General features: G+C 43.6%; 1 protein-coding gene across 9 annotated transcripts in view; it reads right to left on the bottom strand.

Moving 5' to 3' along the window:
* The window catches only part of ABCC12 (ATP binding cassette subfamily C member 12), a 112,229-nt gene that overhangs the window by 45,711 nt on the left and 48,339 nt on the right, over nt 1-18,179 (bottom strand). For 8 of the 9 annotated variants that reach the window (XR_006275077.1, XR_006275078.1, XM_038368317.2 and 5 more), the window contains one exon: nt 6,998-7,201. The exons of the other annotated variant lie outside the window; for it this stretch is intronic. Coding sequence is in view for 6 of the 8 variants with exons in the window: in XM_038368317.2 (XP_038224245.2) it covers nt 6,998-7,201 (204 nt within the window). In the remaining 2 variants the exon portion in view is untranslated. The remainder of the gene's footprint in view (nt 1-6,997; nt 7,202-18,179) is intronic. 9 annotated transcript variants of the gene reach the window in all.

Genomic DNA, 18,179 nt, shown 5'->3' with positions numbered 1-18,179 from the left:
ATAGACGGCACTGTGTCACAGTGTCTGCACAGGTGTCCTCCTTCTCTACCCTGTGCTTAGGCTGGCAAAATAAGAGTCCTCACGCCTTCTTCCGGTGTTTCACCCTTGTATTTGTATTTACAGTGCTACAGTGTAGTCCCTTTTATCCCCCAACAGTCATCCCCTTTCTAACCAGTTCCAGGGTCTCCTGGCCCATGAGGCTCCCTTCCTGTGGTGAGGAGACAGAGCTGTAGCCTCCTGTCCCCTCCCAGGTTAGCCTCCTCACTGATCTTTCTCTAGGTTTTTATAACCCTTCCCTTCCTCAGCCCAGCTGCCGCTACTTAGCTCAAGTCCTTGCTGTGAACTGGCCCTCGTTAGGGCCTGCAGCTGGGCTTTCTGCTGGCTGACTGGGCCCCTGCACCTGGCTTCCTTACCAGTAAGCAGGGCTTAATCAGCATTTTGGCAGGGCATTCAAGGGGTTTTACCCCTGCCCTGCCACACACTGTCTCAGCCAAAGTTCTCAACATTGGGCTTAAGAGAAATGTTGAACATATGCTGAGGACCCTGTAGCCTTGAACAAAATGCAGGGAAAGAGCTGTTTTATTGCTGACTCTGTTGAAATTTGGAAGGAACTGAGTGAAATGTTAAAAAGAGAAATATGCAATGACAGAGTTAACTTACAAGCATTTGAAAAATGAATGGGACAAGCACTGTCTGCAGCTCATTTTCTTGCAAATATTCTCAATACTCGGTATCAGGGTCAAACCTTAACTGCTGAAGAAGACAAGTTGGCTATGACAAGGACATCCAGCAATCATCCCTACATAATGCCAGCTATAATAAACTTCAGAGCTAACGGTGAACCATTCAAGAAATATGTTTGCTGATGATGTTTTAAAGAAAGTCACACCAGTGAACTGATGGAATTCAGTTAAGCACTTGGATTCAGAGACTGTTAAATGATAATCTCACTTTTAACTGTAGTAGCTTCTTCTGCCAGTGTAGAAAGAACATTTTCTTCCTTTGGACTAATTCGTTCCAAATTGAAAAATTGTTTGGGACCTGAAAAAGCAGGAAAGCTTGTTTTTCTTTCCAGATTATGAACAAACAGGAAAATGAAGGTGAAGACAACTGAGTTAGCTGCAGAAGCCAATATTTTTAAGTTTCTCATGTGGACCTGGCTGACATAGTCGATTTTAATTTATTTTTAATATTTCATTTAACTCTTGGTTAAAAACAATTTTAACAAAAACAAACCTGATTTTAAAAAACTTGAATGTTTAACTAAATTCAAACATTCATATGCTTGGTTTGTTAAAATATTATATGTTTGCTGTTGAAGAAAAAGATCCATATGTTTAATCTGTACAATAAAGTAGGTGTAGTGGGTATTGGTGGCCACTCCAGCTACACTGAGGGTGCTCTCTGAAAAAGACTGTTTGTGTACAGGAATGGCACAGGAATCCTCCATGGAGATCTTTAGGAAGCTTTCATGGAGGTACTCTGCAGTCCTTTGCTGAAGGTTTCTGGGAAGGGCTGCCTTATTTCATTCACCACGGTAGGACATTTTCTGGTGCCACTCCAATATTAACTCTGTGGACCTTATTCCAGCACACAGCATTGCAGCATAAAGACCAGGTCTGTACCCAGACGCTTGCAGCATTTGCTCCCTTGCTGCCTCTGTTATCCTAAGGAGAGTGACATTGCATAGGGTTACCTGGGGGTGCGGGGGGGAGTTTTCAATGCTAACTCTTAAACCACAAACAATTCAAGTAATCCACGCCCTGTTTGGTGAAATCTTGGTCACACAACCACGTTTTCCCAAACATGCTGTGGTTGTGGTTGGAAGGGATCACCATGTATTGCAAGCTGCATTGAAAAAAAGGGGGGATGGCAGCTTCCTGTTTGTCTCCCTTCCCCCGCCCCAAATCAATGCCACTTTTGGGGGGGGAAAAAAAGCTATTTGGGGGTGCCTGTCCTCAAGCACCGTCCAGGTTGCTGGGGGAAAGGGGGCTTGTCTCACATTACAACCTGTGATCCGAAGGATGTCTTCACAAAAGCAGCAGCGCAAGAGCTCTCGCCCATGCCTTGTGGCCTTACCAGGGCTGGAGCAGCAAACCGACTCTTTCAATAGCTGGTGGTTGTGATTACATTGTGGCTTGCAGTGAAGTGTATTGAGGGGTGGGGTTTTTTATAAAAAAAATTAATCTTGCACCAGAAACAATGTATGCACAGTCAATGCTACCCTTGTGTTTTGCATTCCTTACAACTGAAACTTTGTCCGTTGGCACATCCTTCACACTGGGACAGAGACTTTCCCAGATTAGAAGGTGGAAAAAGAAGATTTGGGAGGACATGTTCAATGACTTAATGCATGCCTCTGAGAGTGACCAGATGGAGCTTAGAGCATGGAGGATTACACTGTCTGAGAACCTGGATATGAATAAGGAGGACAGGAGAGCATGCAGGGAACAAGAGCATTCCGTGGAGGAAGAGATGCTGTGGAATATGAAGGAGCAGTCAGACATGTTGAGGCGTCTGGCTGCAGTTCACGAAAGGCAGCTGGATGCTAGAGTCCCTCTGCAGCCTATGCTGAACCTGTTGCCATTATCGCCCAGTTCTACATCCTCCTCCCCCAAAATGTCCTATGTGGAGGGGGCGAAATTCGGTATCGCTTGCACTCAAGACCAGGGCAGGATACAAGGACCAGAAGGCACCATTCCCACACCTTTGATTGTTATTGTAATGCATCTGTAAGCAAGCTTTTCTTGTTTCTCCCCCCACTGTTTTATCAGCTCTTTTGCCCCAGGTTATCTTACTTTTCTTTGCTGTCTCTGTGTGCTTGTGTACATAATAAAACCTAATGGACTGAGGCGAAAAGGCTCTTTATTCATTCAGGACACCATGGTTGGTGGGGGTGGAGTCTACTGGGAAGGAAATGCGATGGAAGAAGCAGTTTGGTAAGAAACAACACAGATAAGTTTCACATTACTCTGGCTCGTTGCTGGTTTTCAAAGGCTCATGGAGATGCAGAGCTCTTCGATGTGCTCTTCTTATTGGCCTGGTGTCTGGATGCTCAAAATTGGCTACCAAGAGATCTGCTTCAACCCTCCATCCCAGCAGAAACTTTTCTCCGTTTGTTTCACAGATACGATGGAGCACACAGCAGGCAGCAATAGCAATATTGCTTTCATTGAGGTCTAATCTAGTAAGCAAACAATGCCAGTGACCTTTTAAACGTCCAAAGGCACATTCCACCACCATTCTCCACTTGCTCAGCCTATGGCTGAACCAGTCCTTACTGCTGTCTAGGCTGCTTGTGTATGATTTCATGAGCCATGGGAGCAAGAGGTAGGGAGGGTCTCCCAGGATCACAATTGGCATTTCAATATCACCAATGGTTATTTTGCAATCTGGAAAGAAAGTCCCTGCTTGCAGCTTTCTGAACAGACAGGAGTTCCTAAAGATGCGCATGTTATGCACCTTTCCCAACCATCCCATGTTGATGTTGGTGAAATGGCCCCTATGATCCTCCAATGCTTGCAACACCATTGAGAAGTACCCCTTTCAGTTTATTTACTCTTTGGCAAGGTGGTGTGTTGCCAAAATAAGGATATACGTTCCATCTATCACCTCACTGCAGTTAGGGAACCCCTACATGGCAAAACCATCCACTATGTTCTGCACATTTCCCAGAGTCACTACCCTTCTTAGCAGAAGTCTGTTGATGTCCCTGAAAACTTGGATCACAACAGATCCCCCTGTAGATTTACCCACTCCAAATTGATGCCCCACTGACCAGTAGCAGTCTGGCGTTGCAAGCTTCCACAGAGCTATCGCCACTCGCTTCTCCACTGTCAGAGCAACTCTCATTTTAGTATTGCTGCATTTCAGGGCTAGGGAAAGCTCTTCACACAGTTCCTGGAAAGTGGCCTTCTGCCTTTGAAAGTTCTGCAGCCATTGCTCATTATCCCATAGCTGCACACCGATGCAGTCCCACCAGTCAGTGCTTGTTTCCTGGCCCCAGAAACGGCGCTCAACCATGTCAAGGATGCATGACTGTCGCCAGCAACTGTGAATTGCTCCACTCTGTGTCTTCCAGCAGGGCTGCTTGCGTGGCATCACATTGTTCTGTATGGCAACTCCTGTATCGCCTGTGTAAATACTGCAGGATAAGGCGCAAGGTGTTTGTAATGCTCACAACAACAGTGTACAGGTGAGGGGAGTCCATGCTTATCGTCTATGGTGTCCACGCAGGTAACCCAGGCTTATGGAAAAAGGTGTGAAAAAGGCTTTTTTGTTTGCTGTTGATTTCAAAGAGGGAGAGCAGGAGGTAAGTGCATCATGGGAAGCTAATGCCATGTTCCCGTAACCATCCACGCCAATGTTTTGGTCCTATAAGGCATTGTTATTCTAACGCAAAATTCCACTCTGCTATATGCACTGTGGGATAGCTACCCACAGTGAAGTGCTCCATGTGTTGATAGAAGCCCTGCTAGTGAGGATGCACTCCGCCGACACAATGAGCATAGTGTGGACGTGCAAGATTGACTTGCTTAAATCGGAGGCTCGATGTCAACTTACATGAAGTCAAATTAACTCTGTAGTGTAGACATGGCCTTTGGCTATGTCTGTGCAGCCTGCAGAAGCTAGCCTCCCAGCCTGAGCTGAACAGACTTGGACTTATGCTACTGTGCTAAAAATAACTGTTTAGATTGTTGCAGTTTGGGCTCTGAAGACTCCAGAATGCGGAGTAAGTAGGCTTCAGAGCTTGAGTTCCAGCCCGAGCTGCAATTTCAAAGTGCTGTCTACATAACTAGTGATAGAGTGTTAGCATAAGCCCCACAATGCCAAGTCTGTCGACTTGGAATGGGAGGCATACTGCCATATGCTGTATAGACAAACCCTTAAAGGGAGCCTAGAAAACAAGTGGAGGAGGAGCCCAAGTGGAGGGGAAAGAATATTTTGTTTTTTTGGGACTTTTAGAAGTTTGAATTTTTGTAAGCTGTTTGTGACTTGTCTGTAGACCTAAGCCACATCTCCAGCATTGACCTTTGTGTGGAGGGCTGAGGAGCCCTACCCTGGGGAAGGAACTGAGGTGGAGAGAGTCTGCAGCAGCACCATACTTAGCCCACAATGGCTCCTCTGGGTTGACCACACCCTGTTACAGTGTGTCGCTATTGTTGTGACCAGAAATTCAATCCTGGACCTGAGAAACCCTCTCACTGAAAGGATTGGTTTTGATGACTCAACATGTTCTGTCAAAAAAATCAGTCAAATTCCTCAACAGCTGTAGAGGTTGAGATTTAATTTAGAGAACAAAGGAAATAGCGAGCTAGACCTGGTTGAGGGTGCACAGGGGCTCAAAGGAAGAGAATATGAGCAAAGGAAACTATTTTAACGTGTCTGAGCAATGGAAGGGACACAACCCAGGAAAGGGGACTGGTGAGCATTCTCTTTGCTTTTAGGACCTGGTTTTTCTGAGCACCCAGTGCTCCATTTGAAGTGAGTATACTGTACGTATTCTGCTTCTGAAAATCAAGATTCTAGTGTCTCGGACCCTATTGCTATATGCAATGGGACTAATATTCTGACACTTGGGGAAAAATCAATGTCACAGACATAAGGCCTGATCTGAGGTCAATGGAAACACTCCCAGTGGCTTCCATGCACTTTGGATCAAGTCCATGGAAACTGCTGCACAGTTATGTTTAAACTTTAAGTTTTTTAGCTTCTGGCTCATTCATGCTGATTTACAGCTTAACTTTCCCCTGCAGTTCTTGTACATGGGCACGATATATATCATGAAAGTGTAAGTTCCAAATATAGGATATTGGGGTTAGTTTTCAATGGCTATTAACTTAATGCAACAAACAGTCAACAGAAAGGCAGAGGCTATTTAATGCTTTTTCCATTGTTATAAGTTACTCATGCTAATCTCCAGTGGGAAACTAGTGCGCCCAATAAACTAACTACCAATATCCTATATTTTATTATGATGATTTTTCCCATAAGGTAGCTCAAACTGTATAAAGTGATTAAAGATGGCTCCCTATGTCCAGTGCTAACAAGTGTGAAATGAAGATCTGGAGGCAGTTGATTAAATTGTCCTCACTCCTAGAATGTTCTCCAGAAATGGAAACTAAGGTGGAGTCTAAAAAAGAAACATCTATATATCTACTCCCATCAACATAGTACTTGAGTGTCTTGCATGTATTTAAAAATTAAAATAATAATTTTAACCTGAAGAGAGAAGGCCAAAACTATAAACATACAGCAATTTTGTCTTATTGATAGCAATAGTTGAATTATTTAACCTTCAGAAAAAGAAACTAACTGTGAGAGACTACTTAATTACCTATGAAAGCATCTGTTTCCTCAGATTTTAGACACATTTAAACACCAGTTAATTGTTTCCTACAGTCAGTGTCCTATATATTCCGCCATTCCACGGCTGCAGAATTTGCCATGGAATGCACTCCCTGCTTCAGAATCTAAGCTTTAATTTTAAAAAAAAATCCAATCATTTTGATTGCAAAGAAAACCTTGAAATTGTGTAAAGAACATAAACCCGTGCAGAGTTGTCTTCATGAGTCCAGACAACCTGAAATAATAACTCTAAGCCATATTCATCTCATTAAGATATTAACCACGGAACCTAAAGATGACATTTAAAATGATTTAACTATTTCACTGATGATCTTTATAGCAGACCTGCCTAAGGTCATTCAAGAAGTCTTTGTTAGAGCCTGAACTTAGAACCCAGACCCAAACTTTAATTATCAGGCTGTCCCACATTCTCCTTTTATGTTCTATTCCCGCAACAGAACACTTACCATACAATCTCCAACATACTAAAAATAGAAAGAAATGGTCTCCTCTATTAAGTACAGTTTTGCTTACATTGTTTTGTTTGTGGTATTAATATTATTTTATATGTATACTTATACATACATATACTTCCAATATACTTCACATTTATAATTATTGCATTAATAATATTAATAGTTTTAATTACCTGTAGTTGATGAGTTACAAGAACTACTGTTTTTCCTTTAAGGGCCTCTCTTATGCATTTTTCAAAAATGTATTTTCCAACATGTGCATCAACTGCTGATAGAGGGTCATCCAACAAGTAAATGTCTCTATTGGCATAAACAGCACGAGCTAAGCTGATTCTTTGCTTCTGGCCTCCAGAGAGGTTGAGACCTCTTTCACCTATCTTTAAATGGGAAAAGATCACTGCATGAGTTTATTGGTAGTAATTCATTTGATTTTTTTATATATACATATAATAATAGGTGCTCTGCCTATGGTAAAGGTTGCACAAAATTTTGCATTATAAGACCCTGTTTTCAGTTGCTTATAACTTTGCCAAGTCAGGTGAGCTAAGAGCAGGAAAGAAGGCAGGATCTGGGGAGGAGGGCCTATAGAACTAGAAGGGAACAGGGAGAGGTTGGCAGGGACAGGGTCAGAAGGATCTCTAACCATTAGAGAAAAGGAGTACTTGTGGCACCTTAGAGACTAACAAATTTATTAGAGCATAAGCTTTCGTGAGCTACAGCTCACTTCATCGGATGCTCTAATAAATTTGTTAGTCTCTAAGGTGCCACAAGTACTCCTTTTCTTTTTGCGAATACAGACTAACACGGCTGCTACTCTAAAACTAACCATTAGAGATCACTCTCCTACAGAAACTGGAATTGAACCCATTATTCCTGAGTCTCAAAATTCCCTTGCGGTCTAGTAAATAGCTGTAAAATCACTGGCAAAGTGAGTGGCAGGTCCACATAGAAGATAACCGCTTTCTGCTGCTATCAGTTATTCTGTTAACTCAAGTCATGAGGACTGTGCTGTGGATCTAAAGATTCAAAAAATACTGAACCACAGGGATGGGCACAGGCTCAATATGGTTCCATATGACTAACTATTTACTGTTTCTTTAAAAACTTAAACACAAACTTAGGAAACTAAATCTAAAAATGCAATTAAAAGAATGTGAAAGTTGCAAAGTCAACCTCTCAAAAGGTAGGGAATGCCAGAATTCAGGTTGCTTGTGCAATCTTCGTTCATCCTCCTTGTGCACATGCTTCATGATAGTCTTTAACTATATGATCACATCCTAGTGATCCCAGCCTAGTGATCAATGGCTCCATGTCTAGTTGGCAGCCGGTGTCAAGTGGAGTGCCCCAGGGGTCGGTCCTGGGGCCCGTTTTGTTCAATATCTTCATAAATGATCTGGAGGATGGTGTGGATTGCACTCTCAGCAAATTTGCGGATGATACTAAACTGGGAGGAGTGGTAGATACGCTGGAGGGGAGGGATAGGATACAGAAGGACCTAGACAAATTGGAAGATTGGGCCAAAAGAAATCTAATGAGGTTCAATAAGGATAAGTGCAGGGTCCTGCACTTAGGATGGAAGAATCCAATGCACCGCTACAGACTAGGGACCGAATGGCTCGGCAGCAGTTCTGCGGAAAAGGACCTAGGGGTGACAGTGGACGAGAAGCTGGATATGAGTCAGCAGTGTGCCCTTGTTGCCAAGAAGGCCAATGGCATTTTGGGATGTATAAGTAGGGGCATAGCGAGCAGATCGAGGGACGTGATCGTTCCCCTCTATTCGACACTGGTGAGGCCTCATCTGGAGTACTGTGTCCAGTTTTGGGCCCCACACTACAAGAAGGATGTGGATAAATTGGAAAGAGTACAGCGAAGGGCAACAAAAATGATTAGGGGTCTAGAGCACATGACTTATGAGGAGAGGCTGAGGGAGCTGGGATTGTTTAGTCTGCAGAAGAGAAGAATGAGGGGGGATTTGATAGCTGCTTTCAACTACCTGAAAGGGGGTTTCAAAGAGGATGGCTCTAGACTGTTCTCAATGGTAGCAGATGACAGAACGAGGAGTAATGGTCTCAAGTTGCAATGGGGGAGGTTTAGATTGGATATTAGGAAAAACTTTTTCACTAAGAGGGTGGTGAAACACTGGAATGCGTTACCTAGGGAGGTGGTAGAATCTCCTTCCTTAGAGGTTTTTAAGGTCAGGCTTGACAAAGCCCTGGCTAGGATGATTTAACTGGGACTTGGTCCTGCTTTGAGCAGGGGGTTGGACTAGATGACCTTCTGGGGTCCCTTCCAACCCTGATATTCTATGATTCTATGATTCTATGATTTCTTCCACAGGACCTCTGCCTAACTTCTTGATATCCCCCTGCCGCTGCTGTCTGTAGGATTCCTGCTTCATTTGTTACAGTTCTCGGAAGGTGTGTAATTAATGAGAAAGGATTGTCTTGTGGTTAAAGCAGCTAAATACCATCCTGGAAAATTTTATTCTATTCCTGCATCTGCCACAGATTTCCTATATGATGAAAGGCAGGTCATGTAAATGAAAATTTTAACAGGTGATCACTGTGTTCCTATATTCTCAGTACCTAATATGAGACTTCTGTTATCTGATTTGCAAAAGTGCTGAATGCTCACCACTACAACTAACGTCAATGGGAGCTCTGCTCTGAACATATAAAGTACCATTAAATTCTAAGCATTCTGAAAAATCAGACCCTAAGTTTTTCAAATTGAGGATCCAAAATCAGTTGACACCCAGTCTTCTAAGACCTTTGCATGCAGAAATTCTGTAGACCTCAAAAGTAGTTCTGTACACAGATGGCATGTAAGATCAGATCCATAAGTAGCAGCTGACTTTTTCTTTAGTTCTGAAAAAGGGATCAGACTCTTCCAACAAGTTTTTGGTTAATATTATTCAAATTGCTGTGCTAGTTATTGTTACAGCAGAGCTAATTAAAAATCTAACCTCACTGCAACAAAATATCAATATGCTATAAAAAGAACAAATAGCCTTTAAAGGGCGTAATTGTAGGTGCACTCCCCCTAAAGCCCAGTGCCTCCGAACTTCCTGCTGTGCCAAACAGCTTGAAGCCAACCAGAAAGTGAGTCATTGATTGAAAGATACAACTGAGCCTTAAGTTGGAATATGCTTTATGTTCCTAGTTAAGTTTTCAATAAAAAATTAAACTAACAAGCCATGAGGAAAGCATTGTTGAATCAAATGATCGCAGCACCCTTAGCATTAGGTTGCATTATTTAATGTCCGCTCAGAGAGGCATGTAGTATGACAGAGTGTAAAACAGATAATAAAAAGGGAAGCTTTAAATGAGTTTAGCATAGCATCCACTTCATTCTCACCAGCTTGTTGAGATAAAAGGGTTGAGGGAAAGATGAAAGACATAGGCCTGGTTTACACTACGGGGTTAGGTTGAATTTAGCTGTGTTAGGTCGATTTTAAAATGAATGTGTCCACACAACCAACCCTGTTCCCTTGACTTAAAGGGCTCTTAAAATCGACTTCTGTACTCCTCCCTGGTGAGGGGAGTAGTGCTAAAATCGACCTTGCTGGGTCAAATTTGGGGTACTGCAGATGCAAATCAATGGTATTGGCCTCCGGGAGCTATCCCAGAGTGCTCCATTGTGACCGCTCTGGACAGCACGTTGAACTCTGATGGACTAGCCAGGTACACAGGAAAAGCCCCGGGAACTTTTGAATTTCATTTCCTGTTTGGTCAACGTGTCAAACTTGGCAGCACAGGTGATGATGCAGTCCCCCCAGAATCGTAAACAAGCTCCAGCATGGACTGAAAGGGAGACACTGGATCTGATTGCTGTATAGGGAGAAGCATCTCTGCAGGCAGAACTCTGATCAAAAAGAAGAAATGCAAATATATTTGCCAAAATCTCACAGTGCATGTTGGAGAGAGGCTACAACAGGGACACACAGCAGTGCTGCGTGAAAGTTTAGGAGCTGAGGCAAGCCTACCAAAAGACAAAGGAGGCAAATGGTCACTCCGGGTCAAAGCCCCATACATGCCGCTTCTATGATCAGCTGCATGCCATTCTAGGAGGGGACCCTACAACTACCCCACCACTGTCTGTGGACACCTGCAAGGGGGGAGTCTCATGCAACAGGGAGGAGGATTTTGTGGATGAGGAAGAGGAGGAGGAGGAGAATGTGCAGCAGGCAAGCAGTGAATCTGTTTTCCCCAGCAGCCAGGGCCTTTTCATCACCCTGGAGCCAATACCCTCTGAAGGCAGGATCCCTGACCCTGAAGCTGGAGAAGGCACCTCTGGTGAGTGCACATTCGTAACTATAGTATAGGGTTTAAAAGCAATAGTGTTTAATGTTTGATTTGCCCTGAAGAATTGGGATGCATTCGTGGCCAGTACAGCTACTGGAAAAATCTGTTCACGTTTCCGGGGATGGAGCGGGAATCCTCCAGGGACATCTCCATGAAGCTTTCCTGGAGGTACACTGAAAGTATTCTGGAATCATTACAGCACAAAGCATGGCAGCGAATGGTCCTGGGTTTTGGTCACATTCAAGCAACATTTGTTCTATATCTTTCTGTGTTAGCCTGAGGAGAGTGATATCATTCATGGTCACCTGGTTGAAATAGGGGGATTTTTATAAGGGAACAGTAAAAGGACTCCGTTCATGCTGGGCTGTTTGCGCTTAGCTAAAAGGGATCATCCCAGAGAATAGTCATGCGGTGAGGTAGGGGGAGGTGTGTGCTGCACATCCACCCGAAAACCGCAGCCCCTCCTTTTAAATGTGAAATCCAACCCATTGCTTGCTATGGGAAAGGATGACTCTGCAGTTTGAAACCATTCTCACATGTTATGAGTAAGAAGCCAACCCCGCGTAACCTTTGCCTTACCATGACTGCCTGGAAACCGAATTCTGTTGTCCAGCTGTGTGTGAAGTGTCACCATACCAGCAGGCACTCAATATAAAAGACAAAATGCGACCTTGTACCTAAAGCACATGTGCTGCCTGCTGTGAATTGCTTGATTCACTGTGAAAGAGTCTCCCTTTTGTTCTCAGAAATGTATCATCTTAAATTTTACTCTCCCTTTTTATCTCCCACCAGGTGCAAATGTTTCTAGGCTCCCCCTATCATCTCTGTCCCTGAGGTTATTGCAGATTAGAAGGCGAAAAAATGCATTCACAATGACATGTTTTCCGAGCTCATGCAGTCCTCCTGCACTGATAGGGTACAGCTGAATGCATGGAAGAATTCAGTGTTAGAGGCTAGGAAAGCATTATGTGAGTGCGAAGAGCAGAGGCAGGATCATGAAGAGCGGAGGCAGGAGGTGATGCTAAGGCTAATGGGGAAGCAAACGGGCATGATGAAGCATCTGGTGCAGCTGCAGGAAGGCCAACAAGAGCACAGACTCCTGCTGCATCCATTGTACAACCGCCTGAACTCCTCCCCAAGTTCCATATCCTCCTCACCCAGACACCTGAGAACGCAGGGATGGGGGAGGGAAGGCTCTAGGCACCCAGCCACTCCACTCCAGAGGATGGCCCAAGTTGAAGGCTGTCATTCAAACAGTATCATTTGTAATGTGGCTATAATAAGCCATGTGGCCTTGTCCTTCCCTCCTCCCTGCCCCTCCCCCAGGCTACCTTGTCAGTTATCTCCCTTTTTTTTAATTAATAAAGAAATAATGCATGGTTTCAAAACAATAATTACTTTATTTTGAAGGGCAGAGGGTAGTTGGCTTACAAGGAATTAAAATCAACAAAGGGGGCAGGTTTTCATCAAGGAGAAGTACACACAACTGTCACACCGAAGCCTGGCAGTCATGAAACTGGTTTTCAAAGCCTCTCTGATGCACAGCGCGCCTTGCTGTGCTCTTCTAATCACCCTGGTGTCTGGCTGCTCATTTGCTTCAACCTCCCACCCTGCCATAAACATCTTCCCCCTTACTCTCACAGATATTATGGAGCACACAGCAAGCAACAATAACAATAGGAATGTTGGTTGCGCTGAGGTCTGACCTAGTCAGCAAACAGCGCCAGCAGGCTTTTAAACATCCAAAGGCACATTCTGCCACCATTCTGCACTTGCTCAGCCTATAGTTGAACTGCTCCTTACTATTGTCCAGGCTGCCTTTGTACGGCTTCATGAGCCATGGGAGCAAGGGGTAGGCTGGGTCCCCAAGGATAACTTTTGGCATTTCAACATCCCCAACGGTAATTTTCTGGTCTGGGAAGTAAGTCCCTTCTTGCAGCTGCTCAAACAGCCTGGAGTTCCTGGATGTGAGCGTCATGCAACTTTCCCGGCCATCCCATGTTGATGTTGGTGAAATGTCCCTTGTGATCCACCAGTGCTTGCAGCACCATTGAGAAGAACCACTTGCGTTTTATGTACTGGTTGGCAAGGTGGTCCGGTGCCAGGATAGGGATATGCATTCCGTCTATCGCCCCACCACAGTTAGGGAACCCCATTGCAGCAAAGCCATCCACTATGACCTGCACATTTCCCAGAGTCACTACCCTTGATAACAGAACGTCAATGATTGCATTGGCTACTTGGATCACAGCAGCCCCCATGGTAGATTTGCCCACTCCAAATTGATTCCTGACTGACCGGTAGCAGTCAGGCGTTGCAATCTTTCATAAGGCTGTCACCACTCACTTCTCAACTGTGAGGGTTGCTCTCATCTTGGTATTCCTGCACTTCAGGGCGGGGCAAAGCAACTCACAGAGTTCCAGGAAAGTGGCCTTACGCATGCAAAAGTTTTGCAGCCACTGTGAATCATCCCATACCCGCAACACTATGCGGTCCCACCAGCCTGTGCTTGTTTGCCAGGCCCAGAATCACTGTTCCACTGTATCAGCCAGCCCCACTGCCACCATGATGTTCCAATTGCCACAGTACGTGCTTTCAGGAACCTCTGTGTCCATGTCATCAAAATCATCCTCATGCTGGCATCTCTTAGCCCGGTTTTGCATATACTCCAGGATTATGTGTGAGGTGTTTACAATGCTCACAACAGCAGCAGTGAGCTGAGCAGGCTCCATGCTTGCCATGGTATGGCATCTGCAGGACAGCAGAGTTGCAGCGGAAGCGGTGGATGATGATGGATGTCACGAGAATAGAAGCTTATACAGAACGACGAGAGGACCTGTGAGGTGGATTCATGGCACCAGGAGAGCAGAGTTGCAGCGGAAGAGGTGGATGACAACAATATGGAGAAATTTGCTATTGAGACTGAGCTCATTTACAAGAGCAGGAGAGTACAGTTGCAGTGGAAGAGGTGGATGATGATGGTTAGCAGTCGTACTGCACTGTCTGCTGACAGCAGCACCCAGGACACAACAGCAGTAGTGACGGTGAGCTGAGCTGAATAGGCTCCATGCTTGCCGTGGTATGGCATCTGCACGGAAAAAAGGTGCAAAACGATTGTCTGCCGTTGCTTTCACAGAGGGAGGGGCGACTGACGACATGTACCCAAAACCACCTGCGGCAATGTTTTTGCCCCATCAGGCATTGGGAGCTTAACCCAGAATTCCAGTGGGCGGCAGAGACTGTGGGAACTGTGGGATAGCTACCTATAGTGCACTGCTCCGTAAGTCGATGCTATCCATGGTAGTGAGGACACACTCTGCCAACTTAATGTGCTTAGTGTGGACACATATAATCGACTGTATAAATCGACTTCTATAGAATCGACCTAATTTTGTAGTGTAGACATACCCATAGAAAGGGTAAGAAGAGGACTAGTAGCCCTAAAAAGGGAAGACCAGACATCAAAGATTTACAACCTATCCTGAAAAATGATCCCTCACTCTCACAGATCTTGGGAGACAGACCAGTCCTCGCTTACAGACAGGCCCCCAACCTGAAGCAAATACTTACCAGCAACCACACAACAAAAACACTAACCCAGGAACCTATCCTTGCAACAAAGCCCGATGCCAACTCTGTCCACATATTTATTCAAGTGACACCACCATAGGACCTAATCACATTAGCCACGCCATCAGGGGCTCGTTCACCTGCACATCTACCATGTGATATATGCCATCATGTGCCAGCAATGCCCCTCTGCCATGTATATTAGCCAAACCAGACAGCCTCTATGCAAAAGAATAAATGGACCCAAATCTGACATCAGGAATCATAACATTCAAAAACCGGTAGGAGAACACTTCAAGCTCTCTGGCCACTCAGTAAAAGATTTAAAGGTGGCAATTTTGCAACAGAAAAGCTTCAAAAACAGACTTCAATGAGAAACTGCTGAGCTTGAATTAATATGCAAACTAGATACCATTAACTTGGGTTTGAATAGAGACTGGGAGTGGCTGAGTCATTACACATATTGAATCTCCACGCCAGATTTTACCATTGGAAGGGAAGAAAACAAAGTAAGAAAGGATACAGCCGTGGGTAGGAGAATGTATATAAGGAGGAAGGGCAGTGTGGATACCAGTCTAATAAGTTATACTGGCTGTAGAATGACTGTGCCTAATAGGGTACAGAATATGAGTGAGGCCAAACAGCAAAAATTAAGATGTTTGTATACCAATGCGAGGAGCCTAGGTAACAAAATGAACTACTGGTGCAGGAAGTGAAACCAGATATTATAGGGATAACAGAAACATGGTGGAATAGTAGTCATGACTGGACTACAGGTATTTGAAGGGTATGTGCTGTTTAGGAAAGACCGAAATAAAGGTAAAGGTGATGGAGTAGCATTGTATATCAATGATGAGGTAGAATGTAAAAAAATAAGAAGAGATGGAATGGATAAGACAGAGTCTGTCTGGGCAAAAATTGCATTGGGGAAGAAAACTATTAGAGCTTCCCCTGGGATAGTGCTTGGGGTGTGCTATAGACCGCTGGGATCTAATTTGGATATGGATAGCACCCTTTTTAATGTTTTTAATAAAGTAAATACTAATGGAAACTGTGTGATCATGGGAGACTCTAACTTCCCAGATATAGACTGGAGGACGAGTGCTAGTAATAATAATAGGGCTCAGATTTTCCTAAATGTGATAGCTGATGGATTCCTTCATCAAGTAGTTGCTGAACTGACTAGAGGAGATGCCATTTTAGATTTGATTTTGGTGAGTAGCGAGGACTTCATAGAAGAAATGGTTGTAGGGGATAATCTTGATTCAAGTGATCATGAGCTAATTCAGTTCAAACTGAATGGAAGGATTAACAAAAATAAATCTGCAACTAGGGTTTTTGATTTCAAAAGGCTGACTTTCAAAAATTAAGGAAATTAGTTGGGGAAGTGGATTGGACTGAAGAATTTATGATCTAAAGGTAGAGGAGGCCTGGGATTACTTTAAAAATCAAAGCTGAAGAAGCTATCAGAAGCCTGCATCCCAAGAAAGGGGAAAAAATTCATAGGTAGGAATTGTAGACTAAGATGGATGAGCAAGCATCTCAGAGAGGTGATTAAGAAAAAGCAGGTTTCAGAGTAGCAGCCGTGTAGCATACAGGGAGTGGAAGATGGGAGGGATCAGCAAGGAAAGCTACCTTATTGAGGTCAGAACATGTTGGGATAAAGTGAGACAGGCTAAAAGTCAAGTAGAATTGGACCTTGGAAAGGGAATTAAAACCAATAGTAAAAGGTTCTAGAGACACAAAAATAAGAAGAAAACAAAGAAAGAAGAAGTGGGACTGCTAAACACTGAGGATGGAGTGGAGGTCAAGGATAATCTAGGCATGGCCCAATATCTAAACAAATACTTTGCCTCAGTCTTTAATAAGGCTAACGTGGATCTTAGGGATAATGGTAGCATGACAAATGGGACTGAGGATATGGAGGTAGATATTACCATATCTGAGGTAGAAGTGAAACTCAAACAGCTTAATGGGACTAATTGGGGGGCCCAGATAATCTTCATCCAAGAATATTAAAGGAATTGGCACCTGAAATTGCAAGTTCATTAGCAAAAATTTTTAATGAATCTGTAAACTCAGGGGTTGTACTGTATGATTGGAGAATTGCTAACATAGTTCCTATTTTTAAGAAAGGGAAAAAAAGTGATCCGGGTAACTATAGGCCTGTTAGTTTGACATCTGTAGTGTGCAAGGTCTTGGAAAAAATTTTGAAGAAGAAAGTAGTTAAGGACATTGAAGTCAATGGTAAATGGGACAAAATACAACATGGTTTTACAAAAGGTAGATCATGCCAAACCAACCTGATCTCCTTTTTTGAGAAAGTAACAGATTTTTTAGACAAAGGAAACACAGTGGATCTAATTTACCTAAATTTCAGTAAGGCGTTTGATACCATGCCACATGGGGAATTATTAGTTAAATTGGAAAAGATGGGGATCAATATGAAGATTGAAAGGTGGATAAGGAATTGGTTAAAGGGGAGACTACAACGGGTCCTAATGAAAGGTGAACTGTCAGGCTGGAGGGAGGTTACCAGTGGAGTTCCTCAGGGATCAGTTTTGGGACCAATCTTATTTAATCTTTTTATTATTGACCACGGCACAAAAAGTGGGAGTGTGCTAATAAAGTTTGTGGATGATACAAAGCTGGGAGGCATTGCCAATTTAGAGAAGGACCGGGATATCATACAGGAGGATCTGGATGACCTTGTAAACTGGAGTAATAGTAATAGGATGAAATTTAATAATGAGAAGTGTAAGGTCATGCATTTAGGGATTAATAACAAGAATTTTAGTTATAAGCTGGGGACGCATCAATTAGAAGTAACGGAGGAGGAGAAGGACCTTGGAGTATTGGTTGATCATAGGATGACTATGAGCTGCCAATGTGATATGGCTGTGAAAAAAGCTAATGCGGTCTTGGGATGCATCCGGAGAGGTATTTCCAGTATGGATAAGGAGGTTTTAGTACCATTATACAAGGCACTGGTGAGACCTCACCTGGAATACTGTGTGCACTCCTGGTCTCCCATGTTTTAGAAGGATGACTTCAAACTGGAACAGGTACAGAGAAGGGCTACTAGGATGATCCAAGGAATGGAAAACTTGTCTTATGAAAGGAGGCTCAAGGAGCTTGGCTTGTTTAGCCTAACTAAAAGAAGGTTGAGGGGAGATATGATTGCTCTCTATAATTATATCAGAGGGATAAATACTGGAGAGGGAGAGGAATTATTTAAACTCAGTACCAATGTGGACACAAGAACAAATGGATATAAACTGGTCATTGGGAAGTTCAGACTTGAAATTAGATGAAGGTTTCTAACCATCAGAGGAGTGAAGTTTTGGAATAGCCTTCCAAGGGAAGCAGTGAGGGCAAAAGATCTATATGGCTTTAAGATTAAACTCGGTAAGTTTATGGAGGAGATGGTATGATGGGATAACATGATTTTGGTAATTAAATATTCATGGTAAATAGGCCC

The sequence above is a fragment of the Dermochelys coriacea genome, chromosome 12 (assembly GCF_009764565.3).
Source record: "Dermochelys coriacea isolate rDerCor1 chromosome 12, rDerCor1.pri.v4, whole genome shotgun sequence".
NCBI lineage: Eukaryota > Metazoa > Chordata > Testudines > Dermochelyidae > Dermochelys > Dermochelys coriacea.
This window is presented reverse-complemented; position numbering and strand designations above follow the sequence as displayed.